The sequence below is a fragment of the Orycteropus afer genome, unplaced genomic scaffold (genome assembly GCF_000298275.1).
Source record: "Orycteropus afer afer isolate SDZICR_OR568_19922 unplaced genomic scaffold, OryAfe1.0 scaffold00064, whole genome shotgun sequence".
Lineage (NCBI taxonomy): Eukaryota > Metazoa > Chordata > Mammalia > Tubulidentata > Orycteropodidae > Orycteropus > Orycteropus afer.
This window is the reverse complement of record NW_006921651.1, coordinates 3,859,399-3,885,129: the sequence shown is the minus strand read 5'-3', so window position 1 is coordinate 3,885,129 and position 25,731 is coordinate 3,859,399. Positions and strand designations below refer to the sequence as shown.

Below are 25,731 nucleotides of genomic sequence, written 5' to 3'. Positions count from 1 at the left end.
TGATTACCAGTCTCATCATGGGGAATACTACATCCAGCTGCCCAGCCACTCAACCAGGCCCAGCCAAGTGGACACAAAAACATAACCACCACATGTCCATTCCAAAGAAAGATGATCGAGCAAAATGCAGAAATTATCAAACAATATCATTAATATCACATACAAGTAAAATTTTGTTGAAGATAATTTAAAAATGACAGAGAACTGCCAGAAATTCAAGCCAGATTCAGAAGAGAACTTGGGACTAGGGATATCAATCATTGCTGGTGTCAGATGGATCTTAGCTGAAAGCAAAGAATACCAGAAAGGTGTTTACTGGTATTTTATTGACTATGCAGAGGCATTCAACTGTTTGAATCGTAACAAATTATGGATAACATTGAGAAAAATGGAAGTTCCAGAACACTTAAATGTGCTCATGTGGAACTTGTACATAGACCAAGAGGCAGTCCTTCCATCAGAGCAAGGGAATGATGTGTGGTTTAAAATCAGGAAGAGTATGTGTCTGAGTTGTGTCCTTTCACCATACTTATGCAATCTGTATGCTGAGCAAATAATCTGAAAAGCTGGACTATATGAAGAAGAACATAGCACCAGGATCAGAGGAAGACTCATTAACAACTTACAATATGCAGGTTACACAACCTTGCTAGCTGAAAGCAAAGAAAACTTGAAGCACTTACTGTTGAAGATCAAAGACTACAATATGGATTACCCCTCAACATAAAACAAAAATCCTCACAGCTGAACCAATAAGCAGCATCATGATAAACGGAGAAAATACTGAAGTTGTCAAGGATTTCATTTTACTTGAATCCATGATCAAAGCCCATGGAAGCAGCATTCAAGAAATCAAACAACGTATTGCATTGGGGAAATCTGTTGCAAAACAACTCTTTGAAGTGTTAAAGAGCAAAGATGTCACTTTGAACACTGAAGTGTGTCTGACTCAAGCCATGGTATTTTCAGTCACCTCATATGCATGTGAAAACTAGACAGTGAATAAGGAAGACCAAAGAATGATTGATGCCTTTGGGTTATGGTGTTGGCAAGGAATATTGAATATACCATGGACTGCCAGTAGAATGAACAAATCTATCTTGAAGAAATACAGCCAGAATGCTCCTTAGAAATGAGGCGAGACTTTGGCTTCCTTAATTTGAACATGTTTTCAGGATGGGTCAACAAAAAAGAGGAAGACCCTCAGTGAGATGGAAGGACACACGGTGGCTGTAACAGTGGGCTGAAACATAGCAACGATTGTGAGGATGGTGCAGGACTGGAAAGAATTTCCTTTGATTGTACATAGGGTTGCTGTGAGTTGGAACCAACTTGACAGCCCCTGACAACAACAACAGTTAGTAAAGAGTAAAGGGTAACTGTCTCGCTTAGTACATAGATTGTGAAAAATACAAAAATAGTATGGGTGACAACCTGTACCATCAAAGAAAGGGAAATTATACTAACACATAGGAGGCATTAGACCAAGACTCATTCCTCTTTCTAAGTTTACTTTCCTTTATCCCCAACTCTTCTGTAACCCCCTGCATCCCAGTTTAGAATAGAATGTGTGCCCTTGAACAATTCTGTTTATTTCCCTCCACTCTTCAAGCAGTCTTAGAAACCAATACTGCAGGAAGAGAGTGATCTTAACTTTATTATTGTAAAAATAAAAGTAAATACACATGAAAATATTCTTCATGGCCACCCACAAATCCTTGTCAAAGGACCTGAGGCCCTGAAAGCACCATATTTTCAGAATTTGAAGATTCTACCTAGGAGAGTACAAAAACAAGTTCTAGGGTAAACTTGTGGCCTTTTCTCATTTAGCCATTTCAGATCTGTTTTGTTTGTGAAGATTTTGTTACCGTGTGTTACAGAGCATCACCCAAATCCAATAACGCTCTGCCCCGGTAGATGTGCAGTGCTGGTACTTGGTATGCTTTCTAGAAAGTCATTTCAGGTTCAAGAATGGAAGGAAAGTTGATTTTTGTTGCTTACTCTGCAGTAGCAGCTACAGTATAGACTCAGGTTGAATAAGAGCATTGTAAAAATATTTTAATATTTATTCAAGGCTACTAAAGAATCCTCCTCAGAACCTTAGGGAGAAATCAACTGAAGCCACCAATGAATTTACAAGCTATGGTTCTTTGGATCTTATTTTAACGGTGTACAAAGCATGCTAGATGTGGCCTCTGCTGAACTCTCAGCTCTCCTTTCACACTGCTCTGAGATTTACTGTACTAGAGCCACATAAGCTCATTCCTGCCTTTGTGTCTTTGCAGCACTTGGCATTTCCCGTCTGGAACACTCTTCCTGCAGGTCTGCTCCGGCTGGCTTCTTACCATTCTGGGTCTCAACTCAGGTGTCATCTTCTCAGGGAGGCCTTTTCTGACCACCATGTCTAAAGTCCTTTGTCCCGTTATCCTGTTTTATTATCCTCATGGATGGGACTGCTGTTATAAATTGTAATTTGACTTGTTTGTTGTCAGTCTTCCTCATTAGAATGTATTTAAGGTCTTTTTGTCTTTGTGGTTCTACAGTTTCAGAACCGTATGTCTAGGTATGGGTTTATTACTGCTTGTCTGAATGGCCCATCTTTCATCAGGTCTGGAAAGTTTTCATTTATCTCTTTGATTTGCCTCTCTTCCATTCTCTTCTTTCCTCCTTGAATTTCTTATTTCATATTTTCCATTTCGATGTTTTTTCTTAACTTTTTTTTTTAATGTTTTTTCTACCTTTTCAGCAAGGTAGAAATACCTTGCTGGGTAATTTTCTGTCTTTAACTTTATCTAATCTTATGTGTAACCCTTTCCATTGGGCTTTTAATTTTAATAACTATTTTTCTACAAGTTTTATTTTCAATTTTTTCCTAATATGCTTGTCACTTCTCTAGTAGTGTCTTGGTTCCTTTATCACATTTTTAATGTTTTCTTTTTTGGCTTTAATTATTTGAAACCTGCTTATATTATAGTTTATCTGATCATTCTATTAAGTTTTTTTTTTGGGGGGGGGAGGGCAAGAAAGGGTTTTTACCCTGCCATTTATTGAATTTCCCAAGTTCTTGTTGTTTGTGTTGGGCTTTTTCTGCATAAGTTTTTATATTTTGGAACTTTATTGGTGGGAACCCTCTATGCCCTTCAGTAGGTTTCACCTTTGCTTCTGCCAAGTACTACATGTGTTTCCAGCCTGGGACTGCTTTCCATGTGAATTTTTTGGCTTGGGGATATCATGTAAGTAGTATAATTCAAATCCTAAATCAATTTGAAGAAAGGGCTATGAATATAGTTTATTAGAAGAGACAGCAATCTCGATTCAGAGCTTTCCTTCTTCATTTTGTCCTTGTTAGTTGTCATCTAGTCAGTTCTGACTCATAGTGACCCCTTTACAACAGAGTAAGATGCGCCGGGGCCTGCTCCAGCCTCACAGCCATTGCTGTGCTTGAGCCCATTGTTGCAGCCACTGTCTCAGTCCATCTCGTTGATGGGCTTCCACTTTTTCTCTGACCTTGTTTTACCAAGCATGATGTCCTTCTCCAGGAACTGGTCCCTTCTGATAGCATGACTAAAGTATGAGGGGCGAAGTCTGGCAATTCTCACTTCTAAGGAACATTCAGGCTGCACTTTCCAAGGCAGATTTGTTTGTTCCTCTGGCAGCCCATGATATTTTCAGTACTCTTCACCAGCACGCAGCTCACATGCATTAGTTTTTCTGTGGTCTTCCTTATTTGTTATCCTACTGTCACATGCACACGCGGCTATTGAAAATAACATGGCTTGGGGCGGGTACACCTTAGTCTTCAAGGTGACATCTTTGCTCTTTGCACATTTGCCCAGTGCACTAGGTCATTTGATTTCTTGACTGCTGTTGCCATAGGCATTGATTGTGGATCCAAGTAAAATGAAATCCTTGACAACTTTAAACTTTTCTCCATTTATCAGGATTGGTTATTGGTCCAGTTGTGAAGATTTTCGTTTTCTTTCTTATTATCACTGCATGCCGCTGGTCTGATTTTTTTTTTTTCCTAGTTTATTTCTCCCTTTGAGGATCCCAGCTTCATATCAGGTCTTAGCTCCCCGTTTCCTGTTTCATATCAGCCCAAGAACAACAAACTACCCCTCCTTTTATGGCACATGTAGCTTTACCCACTGTGGTTTCTATAATCTTCTGCCCACTACTTCAATCAGTTTTGACCCTTAGGAATTTTCCTTAGATTTCTTATAAGCTCAGCTCTGTAATTAGAAGGCTGTTGCTATACAACCAGTATGTCTAGGGGTTTCCTGTCATAGTAGAAGAGCTTTTAAACTAACCTACTCAGCTATATGTGTGAGAAGCAGAAACTCCCCTCTGGAGTCTCCTGTTCATGCTATAACTGCACCAGCACCCGGCACCGTGCCTGGCATGTTGGTGGTGGTAGTGGTGGGGGATCAAAATACATCTGTTAAGTGGTTCAGGGACTTGATTCTTATCTCTGCGGGAAAAGCCTAAGGTGGTGCTCCGAACTGTGTTCATATCCAACAACCAAGATAGTTAACATTTTGTGCTTTAGCATCCTGTGAAATATTTCAATTTTCCTATTTTTCCTCTTAAACTTTAAAACCCCACTGTTTTCCTAAGAACATGGAGATGCTGTTGCCATTAGTCAGCTCCTAGCAGAGTTTCCAGCCCCATACTATTGGCAAATTAAAACCAGGCCTGGGAAAACCATTGCTGCCCAATGCCTCTTTTCATGCTGGCACTTAGAAAGATCTTATGTTGATTAGGTTGACCTTTACAGTGGCTCAGCTAAGAATAGCAACTATAAGACATGGAAATTGTTCAGAAAAGTATTGTTAGCTCCTCAGTTTATGCTGCCACCAAAGAGATAAGATACCTTTTTGCATATGTACGATAGGCAAACTGTTCATCCTTTTCCACTGTAAGAATGGTCTTTCCAGTTTGGTGTTCATCTTGCTTGTTTCTTCTTTGTCTCTGTGCTTTTTATTTGGTGAGCATGTGTGCCCTGAATCTTGGAGCCTGTCACTGTGATGCTAGGGCTGAAGGCATGTAGCTGTAACAAATGAGGATCCTAGTGGCCAGTGTTACAGACACTCCTGACAGAAAAAGCCCTAACATAAGAATGTGTATTATTCACACAAAGTTTCCTGGTGGTAAGTTTGTAAGTTTCTGGTATTTTTTTGGCCATGGAATTCTGTGCATATAAAGAATTGCCAGGAAGAGGGTGTCTTTAAAATGTAAATTAATCTGTTCACCTCCCTTGATAACCTGGGTCCTCTTTTCCTAACTTTCCTGTTTATCTCTTCAATGCTTATACTGATTCCTCTGCCCGGTTGCTGGTGAGTTGATTCCTACTCCTGGCCACACCCTGTGCAGAAGAGAACTGTACTCCATGGGGTTTTCAGGGCTGTGACCTTTCGGGTGCTTCTGTGTGGCTTCAGACGCCAGCCTTTAGGTTAGTAGTCAATTGCTTACCCATACGCACCACCCAAGGACTCCTTTCCTCTTTCCTAGTTAGTAATTTTGTAACCATCCTGTTGATCCCAGTTCAAGACCTTCTGGACTAGCTCCTACCTCTAATCTATGATAAGCTCTCATGGAATCATGTGCCAGAGTTGCAGTTTTATCTGTGTGATGATTTTGCTGTCTTTCATTAGACTGTAAGCTCCACGAGGGCAGTGACTGTGGCTGCTCTTGCTCATCTGTCCCTTAAATTCTGCTGATGAGGCACCCAATAAATGTGGAAAGAAAGAAGGCCTCACATTCCATCCACAGTGATAGGAGATGCTCTTAAGAAAATCAGTGTGTGGAAATACAGCCTTTAGAGCGAAGAAGTGAGGAGTCTCAAACACATCACCATTCTTGCTGCTGAGTAGAAGATGGACTCTGTCCCCAGAGTCTAAGAGCTCCATAAGGCCAGCTCCTTATCTTTTTCCTCAAAGGTGAATTGTTAATTTTGTTTGGTTTATGGATTCTGATGACTTATTTGAGCAGCTGAAGAAGTATAACAGCCAGGGAGGCAATATTACAGCGGTTAGAAGCTCAAGAGTCTGGAGGCAGACAAACTAGATGAGACCCCTGTCCAGGTAGGTGACCTTGGACAACTTTCGTAGCCTTTCTTTGCTGCACTCCTTGATACATTTTAAAGACACCCTCTTCCTGGCAATTCTTTATATGTACTTCATTGGGTTTCTGTCAAGTTCACAAGGAAGAATACATGTAAACATTGAGTAACAGTGTCTGGCCCATAGAAGGAGCCCTGGTGGTACAGTAGTTAAGTGCTCAACTGCTAATTGAAGGGTTGGCGGTACAAACCCACCAGCTGCTCCGCAGGAAAAAGATGTGGCAATCTGCTTCTGTAAAGGTTTACAGCCTTGGAAACTATGGGGCAGTTCTACTGTGCCCTGTAGGGTCGCTGTCAATCAGATTAGATTTGACAGCGACAAGTTTTTTAGTTTTCTGTCACAAAGCAAATGCTCATTGTTGTTTTTAGGTGCCAGCAAGTAGGTTTTCAACTCCCAATGACCCTTTGTGACAGAGTCAAACTGCTCCATAGGGTTTTCTTGGCAGTTAGCATGACAGAAGCTGATTGCCAGGCCTTTCTCTTGCAGAGCCACTGGGTAGGTTCAAACCACCAGCCTTTTTGGTTTGCAACCGAGTGCTTAACCATTGCACCACCAGAGCACAAGGAAGTGCTGAGTACACATTATCTATTATTCACCTCTTGTTTTTCCTGCCTTCACGTAGCCACTGTTCCGCGGAGCACAGTGCTCACTTGGACTGGGGATGGCAGGGGAATACAAAGACAAAGCTCCTCCCCCTAAGGAGACCACAGTTCATTCTCTGGAGAAAGGGGGATGGGCAGGGGACTATTTCCTGCCCGCACTTCAGGGTTTGGCCTCAACGATCAATGTGTAAAGTGTTTGAAGATGCTTGGAAGCAAAGCGTATGATCATAATGATGCTAAGAACTTCGTGTTTGAACTTTCCATTGCGTCTGTCCAGTTCCTTTTTCTATTCTGTGTTCAGAGCAGCCCACATTGCTGTGAGTCAGCTTTACTGTTCTGAAATACAGTAGTTGTAATTGAAAACCAGGTGCTGTCTGGGTAGTCTGTGTCCCACGATAATGGCTCACAGAATAATGTTGACATTAAGAGCTCTGAGAGGTTAAGTAACTTACCCAAGGTCACACAGCTAATTAGGATAAGAATTGGGCTTTGAACCCCATTCTGGGTGACTCTTAATTACTTCTGCATTGGGAGGAGATTTTGGGAGCCCGCGGGGTGATCCTTGGTGGCGCAGCTCCTAAGACATTTGACTGCTAACCAGAAGGTTGCAAACCTGCCAGCCTCTCTGCAGAAGGAAGATGAGGCAATCTACTTCCGTGGGGTCACTTTGAGTCGGAATCCACTCAGTGGCAATAAGCTTTTTTCTGGGTGATTCACGATTAGGCTCCTCCTCCTCTAAGAAAGGACGGAAGAGCACCGAGCAGCAGGTGTTTCCATACCACGGTTCTCTGTTGTTGGTTTGAGTAAGAGAATATGTAGATTTTGGGAGCTCTGGTGGCATAGTGCCTAAGGCATTTGACTGCTAACCAGAAGGCTGGTGGTTCAAACCCACCAGCTGCTCCTCTGAAGGAAGATACAGAAGTAGTTCTGTAGTGATGTTGTTGTTGTTGTTATGTCCCATTGAGTTGGACCTGACTTATAGCGACCCCTCCTTAGGTTTCTGAGGTACTACGGAAGTAGATTTGTGCAACCTTCCTTCCAAGGAGTGGCTGGTGGGTTTGAACGTCCAACCTTCTGGTTAACAGTCAAATGCCTTAGGCACTACGCAGCCAGAGTTCCTTTCATAGTGATACTGCCTCAGAAACCCAAGGGGCGGGGTCCCTATGAGTTGGCTCCAACTTGGTGACAGTGAGTTTTTTGGTTCTCATTGGCTTGAGGCTTTTGTGTCAGAGGGGATGGGGAGATAATGAAGTCTTAGGGTTGAAGGACACAACAGAGAGAATTTTAATTAGCTTTTATAGTTCAGGCCCACTTGGTAGCTTGCCCAAGGTCCCATTCCTCCATAGTGACAGAGCTGGGACCAAGCCCAAAGCTTGGGATTCTCCTCGTATCCAGCAGATCTCTTTGGAGGAGCTCCCCTTGGCCCTCACATTGCTGTCCCTCTCACCCTTCATTTCTTCCTTGCTGAGGGTCCATGAGCCAACTTCTTGTCTTCCTTAGCTGCCCACCTGCAGAAAATGACAGTTGCCATAACCAAGACCACCCTATATCTGTGTGGAAGGAGGGGGAGGCGAACAGGGGTAGATAATGCTGGATTCAAAAATGATTGAGAAACACGGAATTAAATGGTAGGATGGTAGTTCTGCTCTCCCTGGGAACATGGATGCAGACGGGGAAGGACAGTGGGGTGTTTATACCACGCTCCTCCCTCAGGGGATGGAAGTGCCGAGAGAAAAACTGACACCAGTAGGTCATGAGGATGCCACTTGTTTGGATTTCAAACACATTCCATCCCACGCCTCACTTCGGAACAGTTGGCTGCTCTGTGCTCAGAGCCTGGACCTCTGGTAAGGTTTTCCCGAGCCAGAAGTGTCACTGGAGTCTTTAATGTGTCGGGGTGTAGGCAGCACGGCCTCTTTTAGAAACTAGTGTAAACACTTTGAACTGTGACGAGTCGGTGCCAGAAGCACAGCATTTGTGGGGCATGTAAACTTGGGAGAGACTTTCTGATGTTCTCAGAAAAGTAGTGTTTTGCTCTGAAGTTAGAAAACAGATGATGTTGTAGCAAAAGCAGCAAGAACAGATCTGCCTTCTGCATGTGCTCCAGGCCCCGGAGACCTGTGACCGGACAGCCACCTGCCAGGTGGTTCATTTTGCTTACAGTGGACACGGGAAGGCAAAGCTAGGCAGAACTCTGCTTGCAATATTGTGAAACCCTCTTTGTCATAGTTTTACCAGTGCTTCACCCACGATTCCTTCTTGTATACTTGTTTATAACAGGTGTGTTAAGACTTTTCAAAGACCAGGGAATACCTGAAGATCTAGTGTGAAGCTTGCACTGAAGCAGGGTGCTGGTGCTCAGCCTGGCACTGTCTCTCTCTGCCTCTCCCTGTGGTTTCAGGTGCCTGTGCTGCTACCCGGCCCCTAGCCCTGTAGGCAGTCACTGAAGTGCTTTATTTATGGCCTTGGCCAAGTAGATGGCATAGTAAAGCAAGGCGCAGAGAGGAGGACCCGACCATGTGACTCAAGTTTCCACTGGCAGCCTTCCTCCCGGATGTACACTGTGGGCAGGGTCAGCCTGATAGCAGCAACTGCAATACTGTGGTTTTAGTTTCTTTGCTGAGCTGGGTTATTTTCCTTCTTGACTCTGAGCTTCTTGAGAGTAAGGACAGTGTCTTACTTATCTTTGTATCCTTCGAGCCCAACACAGTGCCTGGCCCAGACAGTGAGTGTCCGGTCAGTGAATGTGTTATTTCTTTAGGAATAAAGAGATGCTGAGAGCCCGGTATTGCATACGACTTACAGGTTTTGTCACATTCATCGTGTTCCAGAGTACATTGTGGGCTGAAGTGAAGGCTGGCTGGTGGGGCATGTCATACCTTAAAATGTGAGATAGAAATTTGTTTTCTACCTCTGCCCTATCCACCAGTGCTGTGAATAGCATTTGGCAGTTGCTGGATGGTTTTTCAGTAGTGCCCTGCAGGTAGCTGTCCCAGACCCCATGGGTGAGCATGAACCCTTGGATCCAGGTGAGATTTTTAAGAGACCACGCGAAAAACTAAAGATAACCTTGCAGACTGAAATTGGACTAGGTCACCTGACCAGGTTATCCCTTAAGAGTGAAGACTTCTTTGGAGTATTTTAGCCATCTTTAGAATCACACTGTAATTAACCTTGGAGATCATATATTTTGAAGGGAGGATGTAATGACCAATTAGATGCTAATCCGAGAATATGAACCACATTAATTTTTCCAGGAAGTTTCACAGAAAGCTGGTTTTATTTAAAACATACTGCTAATTACAGGAGAATTGTCACCTTCTTCTTACCATCTGAGTTTAATGCTGGAACATGAAGTATTTCTGTTTGGACATAAAGAAAGTGGGGCAGCCCTTTTGTGAGGACATTGTCGGTGGCCTATTGACTTTGTGCCAAGTCTCCTACTCTCTTTAATAAACTATACTTTTTTATTAGCTCTGCTGTCATTGTGTGGCTTTTTTTCATTTTTCTTCTTAATGCAGTTAACATGAGTACAAATTGTTTTGTGGGGAGGGGGGCAGATTGACCAGGAGTAAGAGGGTGAGAAAAAAAGTGATGTTACAAGGTATCATTTAATTTAATAAGTCAAATAGTTTAATTTAGCTATCATTTAATATGCTAAAAGCTTTTTTTTTTTTTTTTAAAGGATAAGGAAACCTGTGTGGGTACCAACAATCAAAGCTACACCTGTGACACGGGGCACTGCTGTGGACAGTCTCAGTGCTGCAGCTACTACTATGAACTCTGGTGTAAGTCTTTGCACCCAGATATCCTGGTCACTCAGAGTCTCGCTTACTTTCTCTGCTCAGTGGGAAACCGTGGGCTTGTCAGCACTTTTCTGTTTTTCTTGAGGGTGGAATTGGCAAGTAGATCTGTTCACAGGTTCCAGAAGCAATTCCTTTGCAGAGGAGAAGCTCTGGTGCTCTTTGGACACTGTGGGTTGACGTTTGGATGATCTGGTCAGAGCCTTATTAAGAGGCAGTGGTCACCTGGATTGCTGCAGAAGGTCCTGCCTGGAGTCCCCTATGATGCCTCCTTCATCGTGTGCCCAGCAGTGACCACACCTTGGCTCCTTCCTTGGACCAGCCAGCTCAGGAGCCCAGGCTTGCCGTTTTTTTTTTTTTTTTTTTTTTTGCTGCAGCCCAGCCAGTGTGAACACTGGGCTGGGCTCTGTGGATGGCAGTTTTCTTGTAAGAACCACATGGCTTCCAGAATTCTCAGTAGAACATCAAGGAGCTGTCTCTGTTTCTGAGGGTTCCTCTCAAGTGGATAGTCTTGACCTGGGTTCCTGCTTGTGGACTTAGGAGAGAGGGAGTCTTGAGCTTCAGCCCCTTTGGTTCTTCCTCCAGTCTCAAACTGCAGCATCTGGAGACCTCTCCAGTGTACCTAGCATATTACTGTCACCTAAGTGCCTTGTCTTGCCCACTAGTTTGGTTGAGGCCAAGACCACTTGTATCATCCAAGGCTTTATAGGGTGGTGGTGATGTTGCTGTAGTCTTTAATGAGTAATCCAGGATTGAAGAGTTCACTAACACACTTTGTATTGTGATCGCCTTGCTGCAACTTAGGTGATACAGTGTAGGATGTTAGAATCTGACTTCCGGTTGTCCCCATAAAGAATGGGAGGATGGAGGAGTCCTTGGGCAGAAGGGCCACACAGGTGAGTGGCATTGCAGTGATTCTAACAACCATCTGTTGAGAGAAGAAACTATGGACTCATTCCCCTAGTTAATTCCAACCTCCCATCACTCCCTCTATGTGGAAATAAACTTTGGGCTTGTTTGTCAAACCATGTTCTCACTCTCACCGTCACTTCTGCCCTTTTTCCCCTTCTCCTTTCCGACCATCCCATTCCCCCCACATCAGTGATATGGTAAGAAAGCAACTAGAAGGGCTGTTGTCTGGTATGGAAAGGAAATTAGACTCTTGGCTGCAAAGTCTCTCCTTCCGAAATGGTCGTATCTTGGAGCCAGTGGGAATGGTTCCTACAAGCAGAGCCTCTCCCTCAGTTTTGAGAACTGAGGACTGGCTAGTCAGAATTCTGAGGAATTCCAGGGGCCAGCCCTCTGCCTTTATAAGCAGTAGCAAAAGAGGGCATAGAGTCCTTGTTGCTATTTTAGAAGGGGTGGGGTTGAGGGACTTACTAAAGAGCATCAAGTGCCGCAGGTGGAGAGACCTCCTTCAAGTGTTTTAAAATGCAGATAACTACAGGGTTCAAATTCTCCCTCCCACCCCTTGTGAAAACAAAAGTCTGAGCTGGGCTGCCAAAAAGCCATAGAATTGCAGTTTGTTTTACTGGGGCCCAGCCCAGGTGGCATCGGTTGCAGAAAGGAATGGGGCTGCTAATAGTCTCATCTCAGATTGACAGAGCCTCCTGGGCACTGGTGGAGCAGACTCAGTAGCCACCAGAATTGGGTCACCCAAGCCGGGACGGGGGGTTGGGCAGCAGGGACAAGAAGACCCAGATGGCAGGGAGACAGTCTGGGAGGGAAGCAGGCATCTTCACCCCAAGGACTTACAGGGGAGGAGTCGTACATGTGGCTTTCTCACCAGTTGTGATCAACTGGGGAAAGGAGAAGAGGAGGCCAGAGGCTGGATCAGGAAAAAAGGCTCCCCATTATACAGGTTGGCACATGCTTTCCAAGTTCTGGAGTGATAGGGGGTATAAAAACAGAACTGTGCCCAGAAGTAGATTCTTGGACAGTCGATGCCCACTGTGTGTTCTGCCCCTCTCAGGAATTCCATTTGTTTCCCTCCTTGGTCACGGCCTCTTGCCAGTATGAGTAAGAGAGAGGTTGAGTGTTGGAAGAAGGTCCTAAACTTCTTGTCAAAGCTGCGCTTTCTGTTGCTCTGAACCCAGTTCCCTTTAGTTGTCTCTTGACTTGGCCTGGCAGGTGAAAGGAATAGCATTTGGGTTTTTGTTTTTTTTTTCCTCTTTCCCCTGGAAAAAAAAGTTTCAGCCAGAAAATCTTTGGCAGAATTTTGATCAGACAAGGTGTCTCTCCAACCGTAGTTAGCTACAGGGAAGGTTCCAGGGGGAAAAAATGCCATTTGCAACAATGCTTTTACCTCTACTAAGCTGAATATTCCTGTGTGCTAAAGAGTGTCTGTCTCTCACACACACACCCCTACCCCGTTTTACACAGATGCACAACCATACACAGACCTTTTGTAACCTGAGTCAGGAAGCATTGTTAGGCCTACATCAGACAGGAACCAAAGGCCCTGTTTAACAGAGCAGAGGCTACAAGGATCTGGTCATCATAGTTATTACCCCATGTGTTTTGATGGTACTGTATTTTAATTCTTCTTTCACTCATTTATTCGTTTGGCAAACCTTTATTCTAGTGGTTCTCAAACTTTTGCGAACATCAGAATTTCCTAGAGGACTTGCTAAAACATAGATTTCTGGGTCTTACTCCCATAATATATCCAGTAAACCTGAGGTAGACCTGAGAATTTGCAGTTCTAACACGTTTCTAGTTCATGCTTGGCTTCTTCTCTTCTCGATGTTAGAAACTATAGATGAGCCATAATTTTTACCATCAAGAAAGTAATTTCCTAGCAGGAGGAGACAAGACAAAATGTGTAATTTATAATGTGGAGAGTGGCATTTATGTGCCAAAACTACCGGGACTGTTTAAAGAGAGTTTGCCTTTGGCCTGATAGGATTCAGGGAAGGCTGCATGGAAAAGGTGGCATTTGAAACGGGCCTTAAAGGGTGGATAGGATTTAAAGGGATGGAGAAGAGTAAAGGGACTTCACAGGCAGAGGACCATCATTTCCCACAGGCTGAGGTCCTGTGGGAAAGAACAGAGTAGGCATCATGTTGACCATTCCCCCAGGTTGTGGGGCTTACCTCGGAAGAAATGGGAGATTAAGGTGCAAATGTTCATAGAACTCCCCTGCTGCCAGGCCTTGAGTAAGGCCTTCACAGGCACTATCTCTTTTCATCCCAAGATAATCTTGCTACCTGAACATACCATCCCCATTCCTTGGGGCTAGGGGCATTAAGTTACTGCCCAGTCACTTACAGCTGGTAAGTAGAGAGTCAGTGACCTCACTCCAAAGCCACTGCTCTTTAAGGTCCTTCAAAGACCAGGCTGGAAGAGTGGGTGGGCCCAGGCTTTGGATGGTCTGGAATGCCAGGTTAAGTACCGTCTATGTGCACTGTTTAATTTCTACCTGAGTAGTCCCTGAATGGAGCAGGTAGAGTAAAACCGAGACCCAAGGACACCAGGGATGTGCTCAAGACCAAAACGTCTGGGTCCAGATCTCCCAGTTTTCATCCCAAGGCTCCTACTCACCAACCTATATTTTTCAGGCAAGGTCAAAGTTGGGAATTTCTGCTCCTGAGATAATTTGGGCGAACTTCACTCAGGCATGAGTGTCCCTGGTTTGGACTTTAGGTGGGGAGCAGGCAGTGTGTCTGGCAGTGGAGTTTCCCTGAGATGAGATAAAAGAGGCTATTGGCAAATCTAGCTAATGATGGCCAGCTTATTTTTCATCTGCTACTTTTTTCCCCTTTTAGTTTGTCTTAAGATGTCCCATGTTGAGCTGCTGTTAGGGAAGGCCCATGACATTTGCTACGTGAGCACATTGGCCAGCTGGGAGTAAGGCTTCCTTCCAAGACCCACTGAACAACAGCTCCCTGACAGTCACGACTCTCACTGACAGCAGGAGCTCAGTAAATATGAGTTGGTTAGTTTTCCAGTGAATTTATCCCAGAACAGAACCTGGATGCTAATTTTGGACTTGGTCCTATCCTGTATTTCTTTATGGGATACTATTTAGGGGGTAAGGAGCTCTGGTAGCATAGTGGTTAAGGCATTTGGCTGCTAACCAGAAGGTTGATGATTTGAACCCACCAGCCACTCTTTGGAAGAAAGATAGGCAGTCTGCTTCTGTAAAGATTTAGAGCTTAGAAACTCAGTGGGGGTCACTGTGAGTCGGAATCGACTCGATAGCAGTGAGTGTTTGTGTTTTAGTGCATAAAAGGGAGATTAAAGGAAATCTTTCCTGTCTGTCGTTATGCCTGTGACAGCAACAGTATTAGTAGTAAGCTAGAGAACTTACACGTCAGGTGTGGTTCTAAGTACGCTACACGTATTAACCCTTTTCGTCCTCACAATGACCAAACAAGATAGAGACCATTATTTTCCTCCCCATTTTACAGTGAGGGAAGTAAAACAAAATGAGCTGGGATTTGAACTCAAGCCGTCTGCTGATGCTTTTTCTCTTTCTGTTCACGTTGTGGTCATGCTCTAGGAAAGTTGGTCAGTATTTTGGATGAAGTTGCAAGGCCTCCTCTCAAAGTCTTCATTTCCCAAAGCGGGCCTTTCCCCCAGTGGCAGCGGCCAGAGCTCCTGCTGAGAGCTATAAGGGGCCATGTACCACCCTTCCAAACTAGCCTCACCTTCCACCAGGGAGGTCACCTGGTAGGAGGACAGCTGATTTACGGTATATTTTGGCTTCCTAATGTGGAATTTCCTGCCAACTGGGGAGTAGTGCTTTCCGAAGTTTATAGTGAACTCTGAGGCACATGACTCAGTTCCTACATTGGACCGTGATTGTTTTTAAAAACATGTTTTCCATTTTGCTTAGCATGACGAACACTCCCCTCAGTGAGGTCACAACTTTCAAAGTTGTCATTGAAGAATGTAATCTAGAGGAGTGGGGGGGGCTCTGTCTTTCTCTGTGTGTCTCTTTAATTTTTTCTCTTTTAAAATTTCTTCCATTTATGAGATCTAGCTAAAAGATTAACATTTTTCACAGCTCCATAGGGACTAGTCTAGCTTTTTCCCCTTTTAAAGGGATGGGATGCTGCTCTGACTAGAATGGCTCCCCAGAGAGGCAGTTTTGTGTAGGCCGGATCTGGATGCCTTCTGCCCTGCTTCCCACGTTAACCCCATCAAGCGGGACCAACTTACTGGGGCCTTTTCTGCACCTTTACTAACATCCCATCATGCCACTAGACCTGTCCTGCTCCTGAGTTAGTTTTCTTCTACACAAATAATCCTTTGTGGTTTTACATTAAAAAAGAAGAGATTAGAACTCAGTTTGAGACTTTGTACATCATACAGCTAGTACGTGGTAGGGACAGTTTTCCTACCCATATCACATGAAAAGAGATGAGCTGGTAGGATTTCACTATGTAGTGAGTTTTCTGGGGCTATGTTAGCCTTAAGTTATCTAACATAAATGACTAAAGTAACTCTGCCAGGGTTATGTGTTCCATTGGTTTCAGTTCTTCCCCAGTCTCCTTCTGCCCTGCCTATCCAAGTTCTACTTTTATAAAAAATAAGAAAAAACTCTTTTTATATTTCTAGTTCAGTGTTTTTCAGCCTTTCTCTGTATCAAAGATTCCTTGGGAATCTGAACTCATTAAATCCTCTCTTCCAGAAGAGTATGTAAATACACTGCATCAGTCAGGATAAGTAGGTTAAGCTGCAGTAACAAACAGCAGTGGCATAAAGCAACAGGTGTATTTCTTGTTCATACTGTGTGACCATTACAAATTAGATGAGAATTTGGCTTCCACTTCATCAACCTTTGGGACTTGACTGACCCTGAAATCCCCATCTGAATTATTCCCAATTGCCATGGCAGGGGGAAAGCTAACAATCTTGTATGTATCACTTCCGGTCCCAACTCATTAGTTACTCACTAGTTAGAACTAACCCCAAAGCCTTAATTATAAGAGGGTTAGAAAGTTCATCAGGCACCCTGGTGGCACAGTAATTAAGCACTCAGCTGCTAACCAAAAGATTGGGGGTTCGAACCCATCAGTTACTCTGGGACAAAAAGATGTGGCAGTTTGCTTTTGTGAAGATTATAGCCTTGGTGTAAAAATAGCATGGTGGGGGGCATCTGACATCTTCTAACTTCACAAAGGGGAAGGAGAATTAATATCAGCTGCCTAAGCCTGATGTCTATGAAGCAGAGGTCAGACATATCTCCACCCTTTTTTACCAATTCTAACATCAACCATCCTTCCCAGGCCACTCTCAGCTTCTCTGCTGGGTCTGATAATTTGTTGTAATGGCCACACACAACTCCGACAATCCTCATGGTTATAAGGTTTTTTAGGGGAGTCACAGGTTACAATTCTGGATCTGGACTGAATCAGGATGTAGTTCTTTGGTCAGGACAGCCTCTTCTCACGTGCTCTCAGGCAGGCCTGTCTCTGGTCTCTGGTCCAGCCTGTACCCTGCTCTGGCAAGTGTAACAAAGCTCTTTTAGCTCCACCTATTAGTCTTCACAACTGAACCAATAAGCAATGTCTGATAAACAGAAAATAATTGAAATCGTCAACAATTTCATTTTACTTTGATCCACATTCAACTCCCATGGAAGTGTAGCAGTCAAGAAATCAAAGCACCTATTGCATTTGGAAAATCTGCTGCAAAAAGACCTCTTGAAAGTGTTAAAGAACAAATATATCACTTTGGGAACTAAGATGTGCTTGACCCATGCCCCATGTTATTTTCAGTTGCCTCATATGCATACAAAAGTTGGACAATGAATAAGGAAGACCAAGGAAAAATCAATGCTTTTGAATCATGCTGTTGGTGAAGAATGTTGGCTATGCCATGGACTGCCAGAAGAATGACTGAGTCTGTCTTGGAAGAAGTACAACCAGAATGTTCCTTAGAAGTGAGGATGGTGAGACTTCCTCTCTCGTTGCACAAAGGGCATGGGGCGGCTTCCTGTGACCTCCTCTAACTTCAGGAGTGGGGAGAAAATCCCCAGCAGCAGCTGAGGCTGGCTCCCGTGCAGCCAGACGTGCCGCCCGCCATCCTCCAGACTCAATCATTTCCAATACCAGCCCTCCCTCCTGTGGCACTCACTACTCTGCTGGGTTCAGTAATTCGTCGCAATGGCTACACAGAACTCGCAGGCAATACTCAAGATTGTGAGGTAGTAACAGGTTACAACAGGTTACAATTCAAATTTAGGAATGTTCTATATTCAGTTCTTCAGTCAGGACAGCCTCTCCTAGGCCATGCCCTCCGGCATGCCTCTCTTTTTGGCCTTTGGCCTCTCAGCCTGGCCTCTGCCCTGCTCTGGCAAGTGTCAGAAAGCTCTTTAGTGCCAATCAGTACACCCCATTCTTCCAGTAAGTCTCCTGCCCAAAGGCACTCAGCTGTGTCACTCTGTGGGCCAGGAGGCCCACTTCTCTGTCTCATATTAGTCTCTTGGTTCTGCGGCTGCCGTTTCTGCTGTCTCTCAGCACAGGGATCTTGGGTCCAAGGACATGCTCCACTCCTGCCTTTTCCTAGGAGGGCTTATTTTAAGCCTAGCAGAATGATAAAACTGACCAGTAACACATTAGGGTTCCATATACCTTATGTGCACAATCTCACCCCCACAAGGTTGCCATGTACCTTATTTACAGTAATAGAAAGCTATGGAATCCCGTTGGTGGGCCACAAAACACCTCAGTTTACATAGTTCCACTCAGTTATCTGGTGAGAGACACAAAAATCTTGGTTAGAAAAACCATACCAAGTACACTGCACCACACACATACTTTGGACATGTTATCGGGAGGGACCTGTCTCTGGAGAAGGACATCATGCTGTAGAGGGTCAGTGAAAAAGAAGACGACCCTTAACATGGATTGGCATGGTGGCTGTAACAGTGGACTCAGACATGGCAACAAATGGCGCAGAGTTGGTCAGTGTTCCATTACGTTGTACGTAGCATGGCTATGAGTCAGGACCAGCTCTAGTGCACATGAAAAGTACCCAGAGGCACCCTGCTCGGGCTGAAGGTTTTTAGTTCTCTCTGCTGTGTGGGTTTGTGGATTGGTGAGTCTGGCTCTGTCAGTTGCCTGGAGGCAACCCACTCTGCTAGCAAGCCGTCTGCCCGAAGGTGCTTACCTTCCTTGCTCTGTGGGCCAGGAAGCCCACCCTACTGTCTCTGGCCAGTGTCCTGGTTCTGCTGCCACCATTTCTCTGCTGTCGCTTCTCACCTTCTCTCGCCATCTCCGGTGTTAAAGCTCTCTCTCTGTCTCCTGGGTCTAGGAGGTTCTCAGTACTGGGATCCTGGGTCTAAAAGACGTGCCCCTCTCCTGGCTCTTTCTTACTGACACTCAGGTCCCTTCTCTGCTTACTTCTCTCTCCTTTTGTCTCTTGTAAGATAAAAGGTGTGAGAGTAAATGTGGTAGTTTGAGTGCTCCCCACCCTGACCTTGCCTCATTAACATAACACACAACCTAATCCTACTAACTAACCTGATCCTGCCTCATTAGCCCAGAAAGATCAGGATTCACACACACAATGGAGGATAATTGCACCAGATCATAAAATGGAGGACAGCCACATAATACTGGAATCAACTTGACACATAACCCCAGCCACCACAGGTTCCACACACCTTACTTGCATGGTCCCACCCAGTCATTGTGTGGGAGTCACAAAGATTGGTTAGAAGGCCCTTATGAAGTAATTCACTACACTACTTTTGGAAACCCTATGGGAGGGAGAACCAGAAATATCTGGCAAACAGGATAACCAGAGCATAAGATTTTTCCAGTAAAAGCATGGGTTATGAAAGTTGAGAAATATTTCCTTTTATATTGCGGCATAGAAGTTAGAAGTTGGTTTACCTTTAGATAAGGAACTACTGAAAATGACTTGGGAGAAATAGAGTTAGAATTTGATTAGTTAGTAGGAGAATGTATTTTTAAAATTATGAAATAACACAAAGTAGGAAAGATTGCAAGATTATGTTGGGGGAGTAAGAGGAGTGTAGGTAATACAAAATAGTCTATTTTGTTGTTGTTGTTATGTGCCATCGAGTTGGACCCGACTCATAGCGACCCCTCCTTGGGTTTCTGAGGCAGTATCACTACAGAAGTAGATTGCCCAACCTTCCTTCCGAGGAGTGGCTGGTGGGTTTGAACCGCCAGCCTTCTGGTTAGCAGTCAAATGCTTAGGCACTGTGCTACCAGAGCTCCTATTTTGCACATTTTAACAAATGTCTAAAAAACATTCATTTTTTAGGAAAACATTCTCCTATTTTAGAAAGACTAAAAGACATTCGTTAAAGTGCTGAAGAGCAAAGATGTCTCCTTGAAGACTAAGGTATGCCCAACCCAAGCCATGGTATTTTGAGTAGCCTCATATGAATGTGAAAGCTAGGCAGTGAATAAGGAAGACCAAAGAAGAGTTGATGCTTTTAAATTGTGGTGTTGGCAAAGAATATGGAAAGTACCCTGGACTGCCAGAAGAACGAACAAATCTGTCCTGGAAGAAGTGCGGCCAAAATGCTCCTTGGAAACAAGAATGGCCAGACTTCGTCTCACCTACTTTGGTCATGCTGTCAGAAGGGACCATTTCCTGGAGAAGGATGTCATGCTTGGTAAAGTAGAAGGTCAGTGAAAAAGGGGAAGGACTGACACGAGATGGACCGACAGTGGCTGCAACAGTAGGCCCCAGGTACGTCAAGGATTGTGAGGCTGGCACAGTTTGGCAGTGTTTTGCTCTGTTGTACAGAGTGCCGCTGTGGGTTGGAGCCAACTCCACAGCACCTGATAACAACTACAGTAAGACATTTAGAGCATCTCTTAAGCAGAATGAGCCGTGTTTATCTGTGCTCTCTCCCTGCAGCCCAGTCCCATGCATGGATGCTGGGAGTGGGCTGGATCATGGGGAGTAGGGGAGGTCGAAGGACCACACCCATAGCTTGTTTCTAGTCCTCCACCAGGCTTCTTTGAACAGCATCCAATCATGTATCAGTCACCATTCATTCATGAGGAAAGAAAGGCAAGGTAAACAGATTTCAGTAGTGAATTTGGAAGGACAGAGGGATACTTTTCTTAACTTCAGTATATGTTCTGTGGTTGAGAATGGAGTTCCTCTGTCTGCTGAGGGGTAAGGGGGGAAAATATCCACTGTCCATTATTCTTTGTCTATTCTCTTGATGCCACATGTCAGCAAAAGAGCTTGGCTGAGCAATGAACACCTGCTGTAAGCAATTAGGTGTCTTAGTGTGGCATGGCCAGCTCTGGGAGGCTCCCTGCCATGCTGTCACACTGTGTAGAGGGGCAGCTTTGTGAGGCATTCAGCTGGGATGTTCCTCGGGGACAGAAGGAGCCGCTGCCAGAGCCACATCCTAATTGTCAGTGGGACCAAACAATGTTGAGTTAACTCATTATGACAAGATATACATGTGGAAATACTTGAGAATTTTTAAACAGAGTTACCATTACAGAGCAGATTAAAAAAATAGTCATAGTATAATACTGTAATCTATTCTCACTTCATAACATAAGACCTACCTTAAAATTACTCCTCTAATATTTTTTTTATTGAGGAAACATAATTCTTTTTATTACAAAGAAGTACATGTTCATATTAGAAAAGTTAAGAAATACAGATAAGCAAATACTGAAGGGGCTGGTGGCAGAATGTCTACTGACCTTTCAGCCGGGGTGGACTTCTGCTCACCTCCTGGCCATTCCCCTAGACTTTTTTTCTGTCCACATTTACTTGGCTAAAGAGAGAAAAATTAGGATCGTATTTTATATTGTTTTGTAATCACTTTTTTCATTCAATATCAGAACCATCTTCATATGTCAGAAAATGGTATTCTGTAAATAAATTTTTTTTAATGATTCATATTATTTCATTGTATGGCTATTTCCCAGAGGAATTTAAAAACCTAAACAGAAATCAACTTTTTTAAATAAAAGCCAGCAAAAAAAAAAAAGTCATATATTTAAAAATTTTAATTTAGTTTGTTTTTAGTTTCATAGTTTGAAAGAGGAAAATAATCTAGAAAAGAAGATGAGAATTCTTCATAACCCTCTGGTTGAGAGGTGGTTCATTACCTTTGTGTTTTTCCTTTTGTTTTTTCCATATAGACATACATTTATTTATTTATATTTATATAAAATGTGGCTGCTGTTGGGTGGTGTCAAGTTGATTCAAAATCATAAAGACCCCATGGGACAGAGTAGAACTGCCCCATGGAGTTTTATTTATATTTTTAATTGTAGTTTGGGTGAAAGTTGCCCCATGGGGTTTTCTGGGCAGTAATCTTTATGGGAGCAGTTGGCCAGATCTTTTCTCCTCGGAGCTGCTGAGTGCTCTTAACCATCGCACCACCAGAGTTCCTGTATCTTGTGTGCTCACTTTACATATTGTGACCATTTCCCTGTCATATATGTCTGTGTGTGTATAGAAGTCTCTTCTGCTTACGTTTAAAGATTGTGGAGAAGGCCCTATATTGGGCCTCTTTGAGATTTTCTGAGTCTGATCCAAGAGTGAACACAGTGGGAAATGAGAACAAATGATTTCACCCACAGAAGAGAGGGCTTTGGGCCTACCTCCCCTGTTCCTCCACCCCTCCGTGGAGCAGGGAGGAAGAATGGGAGCCCCTAATGGCCTTGCACCTAACACAACCATGGACCACAGTGAGATAGGCATAGATTGTGGCCTGAGAGGTAGAATTGTACCGGATTAAATCAGGAACAGAGGGAGTCATTGACACTCTAGGGAAGAGTTGGACCTGAGGCAATTAGAATTTTTCCACCTTTAACTTTACTGACTCTTGTCATTAAAAAAGCCCCTGATCTTTTTGGTGACATCGAGAGAATTCTTTTATCAAGGGGCACTTCCAAGGCCCCTTGCAATTGATAATATTCTGAGTTGTGGGGCTCTTGAGGGGCGCTTTCTACTTTGGGTCAGTCAGCCACTAGTTAGTAATAAGCGCTAAGCCTGGTAGCTGTTCTGAGGGGCGTTGGTGGGGTTGCCAGGGAGATGGGCCCCAAGAGAGCCTGAAGCCTTTTCTCAGAGATCTCTTGAGAAGAAGAACATGCTGTACTAAAAGGAGGGCATATTTAATGCCCACAAACCGAAAATACAGGAGGAGCAATGGTGCTGGAGAGTAGCCTTGGCATATACTTTCCCCTAAGGTCCCTGAATGTTGCCTGAAGTGAGTGATCTCCTTCGCTGTTGTCAGTTTACATTCCTGCCCTCTTCCATCGCACATGTCTTCAGTCTGCTATAAAATGATGAAAATTGAGTCATATTCTACTTGTGATTCCACTGGGTGAGGCATGTTTAGTGTGCCGTATTCCCAAGTTCTTGGTGAAGATGGTCTGGAGCAGAGCACAGAGCAGGCACTGTTGTAATGGCGTGAGCAGAGCACAGATGGGTAGAAGAGCATACATCACCGTCAGCCAAGGTTCCCCAAAGTTAGGCTCCCATCCCAGGGGGCTGTTGGATTGCACCCAAGCATCCCACACTGGTGTCGTGGGAGGAAAATGCCTGAGTCCCCCTCTCTAGGGGTTAAATACTGATAGGACAGCCATGTCTGTGTGCCAAGCAGCATGTTTAGAGAACGAGAAGGGGACAAGAGTAATAAAATGGAGTAACAAAAGGTAGAAGGAGATAGTGAAAGGGGAAGGCCTCCTTCAGGCCCCTGTTGCGGCTGGGTGACCGTCTCCTGACTGGGTGACCATCTCCTGGCAGTTGTTCTAGATTTTACTGCACCAGGAGCTGTTCTGCCTCCTTTACCCACCAAGATAACAGAGCTCTGGGTGTCTTTAGAGGGCAGTCATCTCCCCCTGAGGCACATACTTCACTCTGTGTCCTTTAGTAGCTGTTATGTCTGTTGGCATCTAGGGAGATAGTGAGGGGGCAGTTACAGTATGGCACAGCTGGGCACCCCGTGGCTCAGTAGTGCAAGCTTCAACTCCATGGGTGCTGTTACGGGACCTCCTTGTTCTGAGAGGTACCTTCTCTAGCCAGTGTTCACTGTGTGTGTGCACCTCTCTGCCTCGCCCCTCCACCCCGCAGGGTTCTGGCTGGTGTGCACCATCATCATCATCCTGAGCTGCTGCTGCGTCTGCCACCACCGCCGAGCCAAGCACCGCCTTCAGGCCCAGCAGCGGCAACATGAAATCAACCTGATCGCCTACCGGGAAGCCCACAATTACTCAGCGCTGCCATTTTATTTCAGTATGTACACCTAAAGCCACTCTACCCTGCATGCACAGATCCAGGGCCCAGCACAGAGCAGGGTCGGCTAGTAAGAGAACAAGGGGATACTCACCTTTAGCACAGAGGAGCAGGCCTATAGGTGCAGTTCCCTGTAGTCACCGGGCCATTCTAAGTCTCACAGTGCCTGGGTCTGGCCAGGTCTCTGCTCCTTTAGCAGATTTATGACGTATAATGTGAGCAAACTGAGCTTTGGTGCTCAGTGACCTGGGTGCCTCCCATTTGCTTATTGCCATGTAACTTACCTGAGCAGAGCTTGCCGTGAGGGGCAGGTTGCAGCGGGGGTGCATCAGGATTTCCTGAGAACTGAGAAGTCTGATGGCTGGCTCACTGAAGGGCTTTCACCTGACTTCTCTGGGGTTCTTTACACACATCCTCTCAAGCAGAGGCCCAGCTGTGTAGCTTGTCCAAAGCTATTTTGCAGTGTGTTTTATAAAATAAAATGGTCACAGTTACTTGAATTTCACATCTAGAAGAGATGAAGTGCTTAGCACAGTGCCTGGCATATAGTAAGTGCTCGATAAATGCTAGCAATAAATAGATCATCCATGCCTTAAGGCATTCACTACATTAAAAAGAGAACTCACTGGCATGTACTTAAGCCTTGGATGGCAGAAGCTCCCTCCTAACCTCCCACTGGGACCCACCCCCTCTTAATCTGAGTCAGGGGGAGGTGCAGCCACACTAGAGTGAGAGAGACAACACAGGTTTCTTAGCTCACAGCAGCAGGCCCTCTTCATGGTACATCTGGAAGGACTAGCAGGAGGGAACAAGAGGCCAGGAAGTCTTAAGTAAGGATTCCTGGCCCTCAGGCCTGTAGGCTCAGATGGAGGACAGTCTGAACAAGAATCATGAGGCTTTTGTACATGTGGAAACAGGTCCGTTCCAGGCAGAAATCATTTCTTGGCCACCCCCATCCACCCCATTTGCCTAACCTTCCGCCCTCACTCCCAGGCAGGCAGGAAGCCCTGGTCTAGGAGGCAGCTTTGGGAGCTCTACGATTTCAAGAAGCTAGACCAGGTCACTCCCAGTGTGTCCCTCTTTCTCTGCAAAATTGCTGGTAGCCCACTCCCATGCCCACAGTCAAGAGCTGTAGCTGTCACTTGGCGGGTCTGTCGGGGGTGGGAAGAGACAGTGTCCGTGTTCAGTGTGAGCTTTGCGCTCTGTCCTAGAGCGGTTGCCAGCACAGTAACCTCTCCTCCCTACCTCCCCGTTTTAGGGTTTTTGCCAAACTATTTACTACCTCCTTATGAGGAAGTGGTGAACCGACCTCCAACTCCTCCCCCACCATACAGTGCCTTCCAGCTACAGCAGCAACAGCTGCCTCCACAGTGTGGCCCTGCAGGCGGCAGCCCCCCGGGCGCCGATCCCACCAGGGGCCCCCAGGGGGCGCACAGCAGCCCCTTGTCCGGGCCCAGCAGAAGCAGCACGAGACCCCCCAGCATCGCCGACCCTGAGCCCTCCGACGTGCCAGCCGACCGAGCAGCCACCAAAGTACCTGGAATGGAGCCCAGTGGCTCCGTGGCCGGCCTGGGGGAGCAGGACCCAGGGTCCTTCCTGGACAAGGATTCAGAATGTAAGGAGGAGCTGCTGAGAGAGTACGGCTCCGAACAGAGCAGCGCAGTCCCCGACAGCAAAGACAAAATGCCCGGCAGGCACCGCCGCTTCACGGGCGACTCGGGCATTGAGGTTTGTGTGTGCAACCGGGGCCATGATGACGACCTCAAAGAGTTCAGCACACTCATTGGCGACGCCCTGGATGGGCCCCTGGACTTCTGTGACAGCTGCCACGTGCGGCCCGCTGGCGACGAGGAGGAAGGGTTCTACCGAGCCTCTGAGGAGCAGGCCCGAGAGCCCGGGCAACCCCATCTGCCACGGCCGCCCCCCTGCCTGCTGCTGAACACCATCAATGAGCAGGACTCCCCAAACTCCCAGAGCAGCAGCACCCCCAGCTAG

General features: G+C 45.3%; 1 protein-coding gene across 1 annotated transcript; it reads left to right on the top strand.

Moving 5' to 3' along the window:
* The first annotated feature begins 9,735 nt into the window (after window positions 1-9,735).
* On the top strand, window positions 9,736-25,731 carry WBP1L (WW domain binding protein 1 like). The gene is made up of 4 exons (XM_042780816.1): window positions 9,736-9,753; window positions 10,410-10,512; window positions 23,575-23,736; window positions 24,995-25,731. Exons 1-4 carry the CDS (start codon window positions 9,736-9,738, stop codon window positions 25,729-25,731), a joined length of 1,020 nt encoding a protein of 339 aa, XP_042636750.1.

Bases quoted from the DNA above. Each gene is read 5' to 3' on its own strand.
- WBP1L (XM_042780816.1), top strand. The intron at 10,513-23,574 runs GTAAGTCTTTGC...TCCACCCCGCAG, and splicing joins CTACTACTATGAACTCTGGT to GGTTCTGGCTGGTGTGCACC. The intron at 23,737-24,994 runs GTATGTACACCT...TCCCCGTTTTAG, and splicing joins AGCGCTGCCATTTTATTTCA to GGTTTTTGCCAAACTATTTA.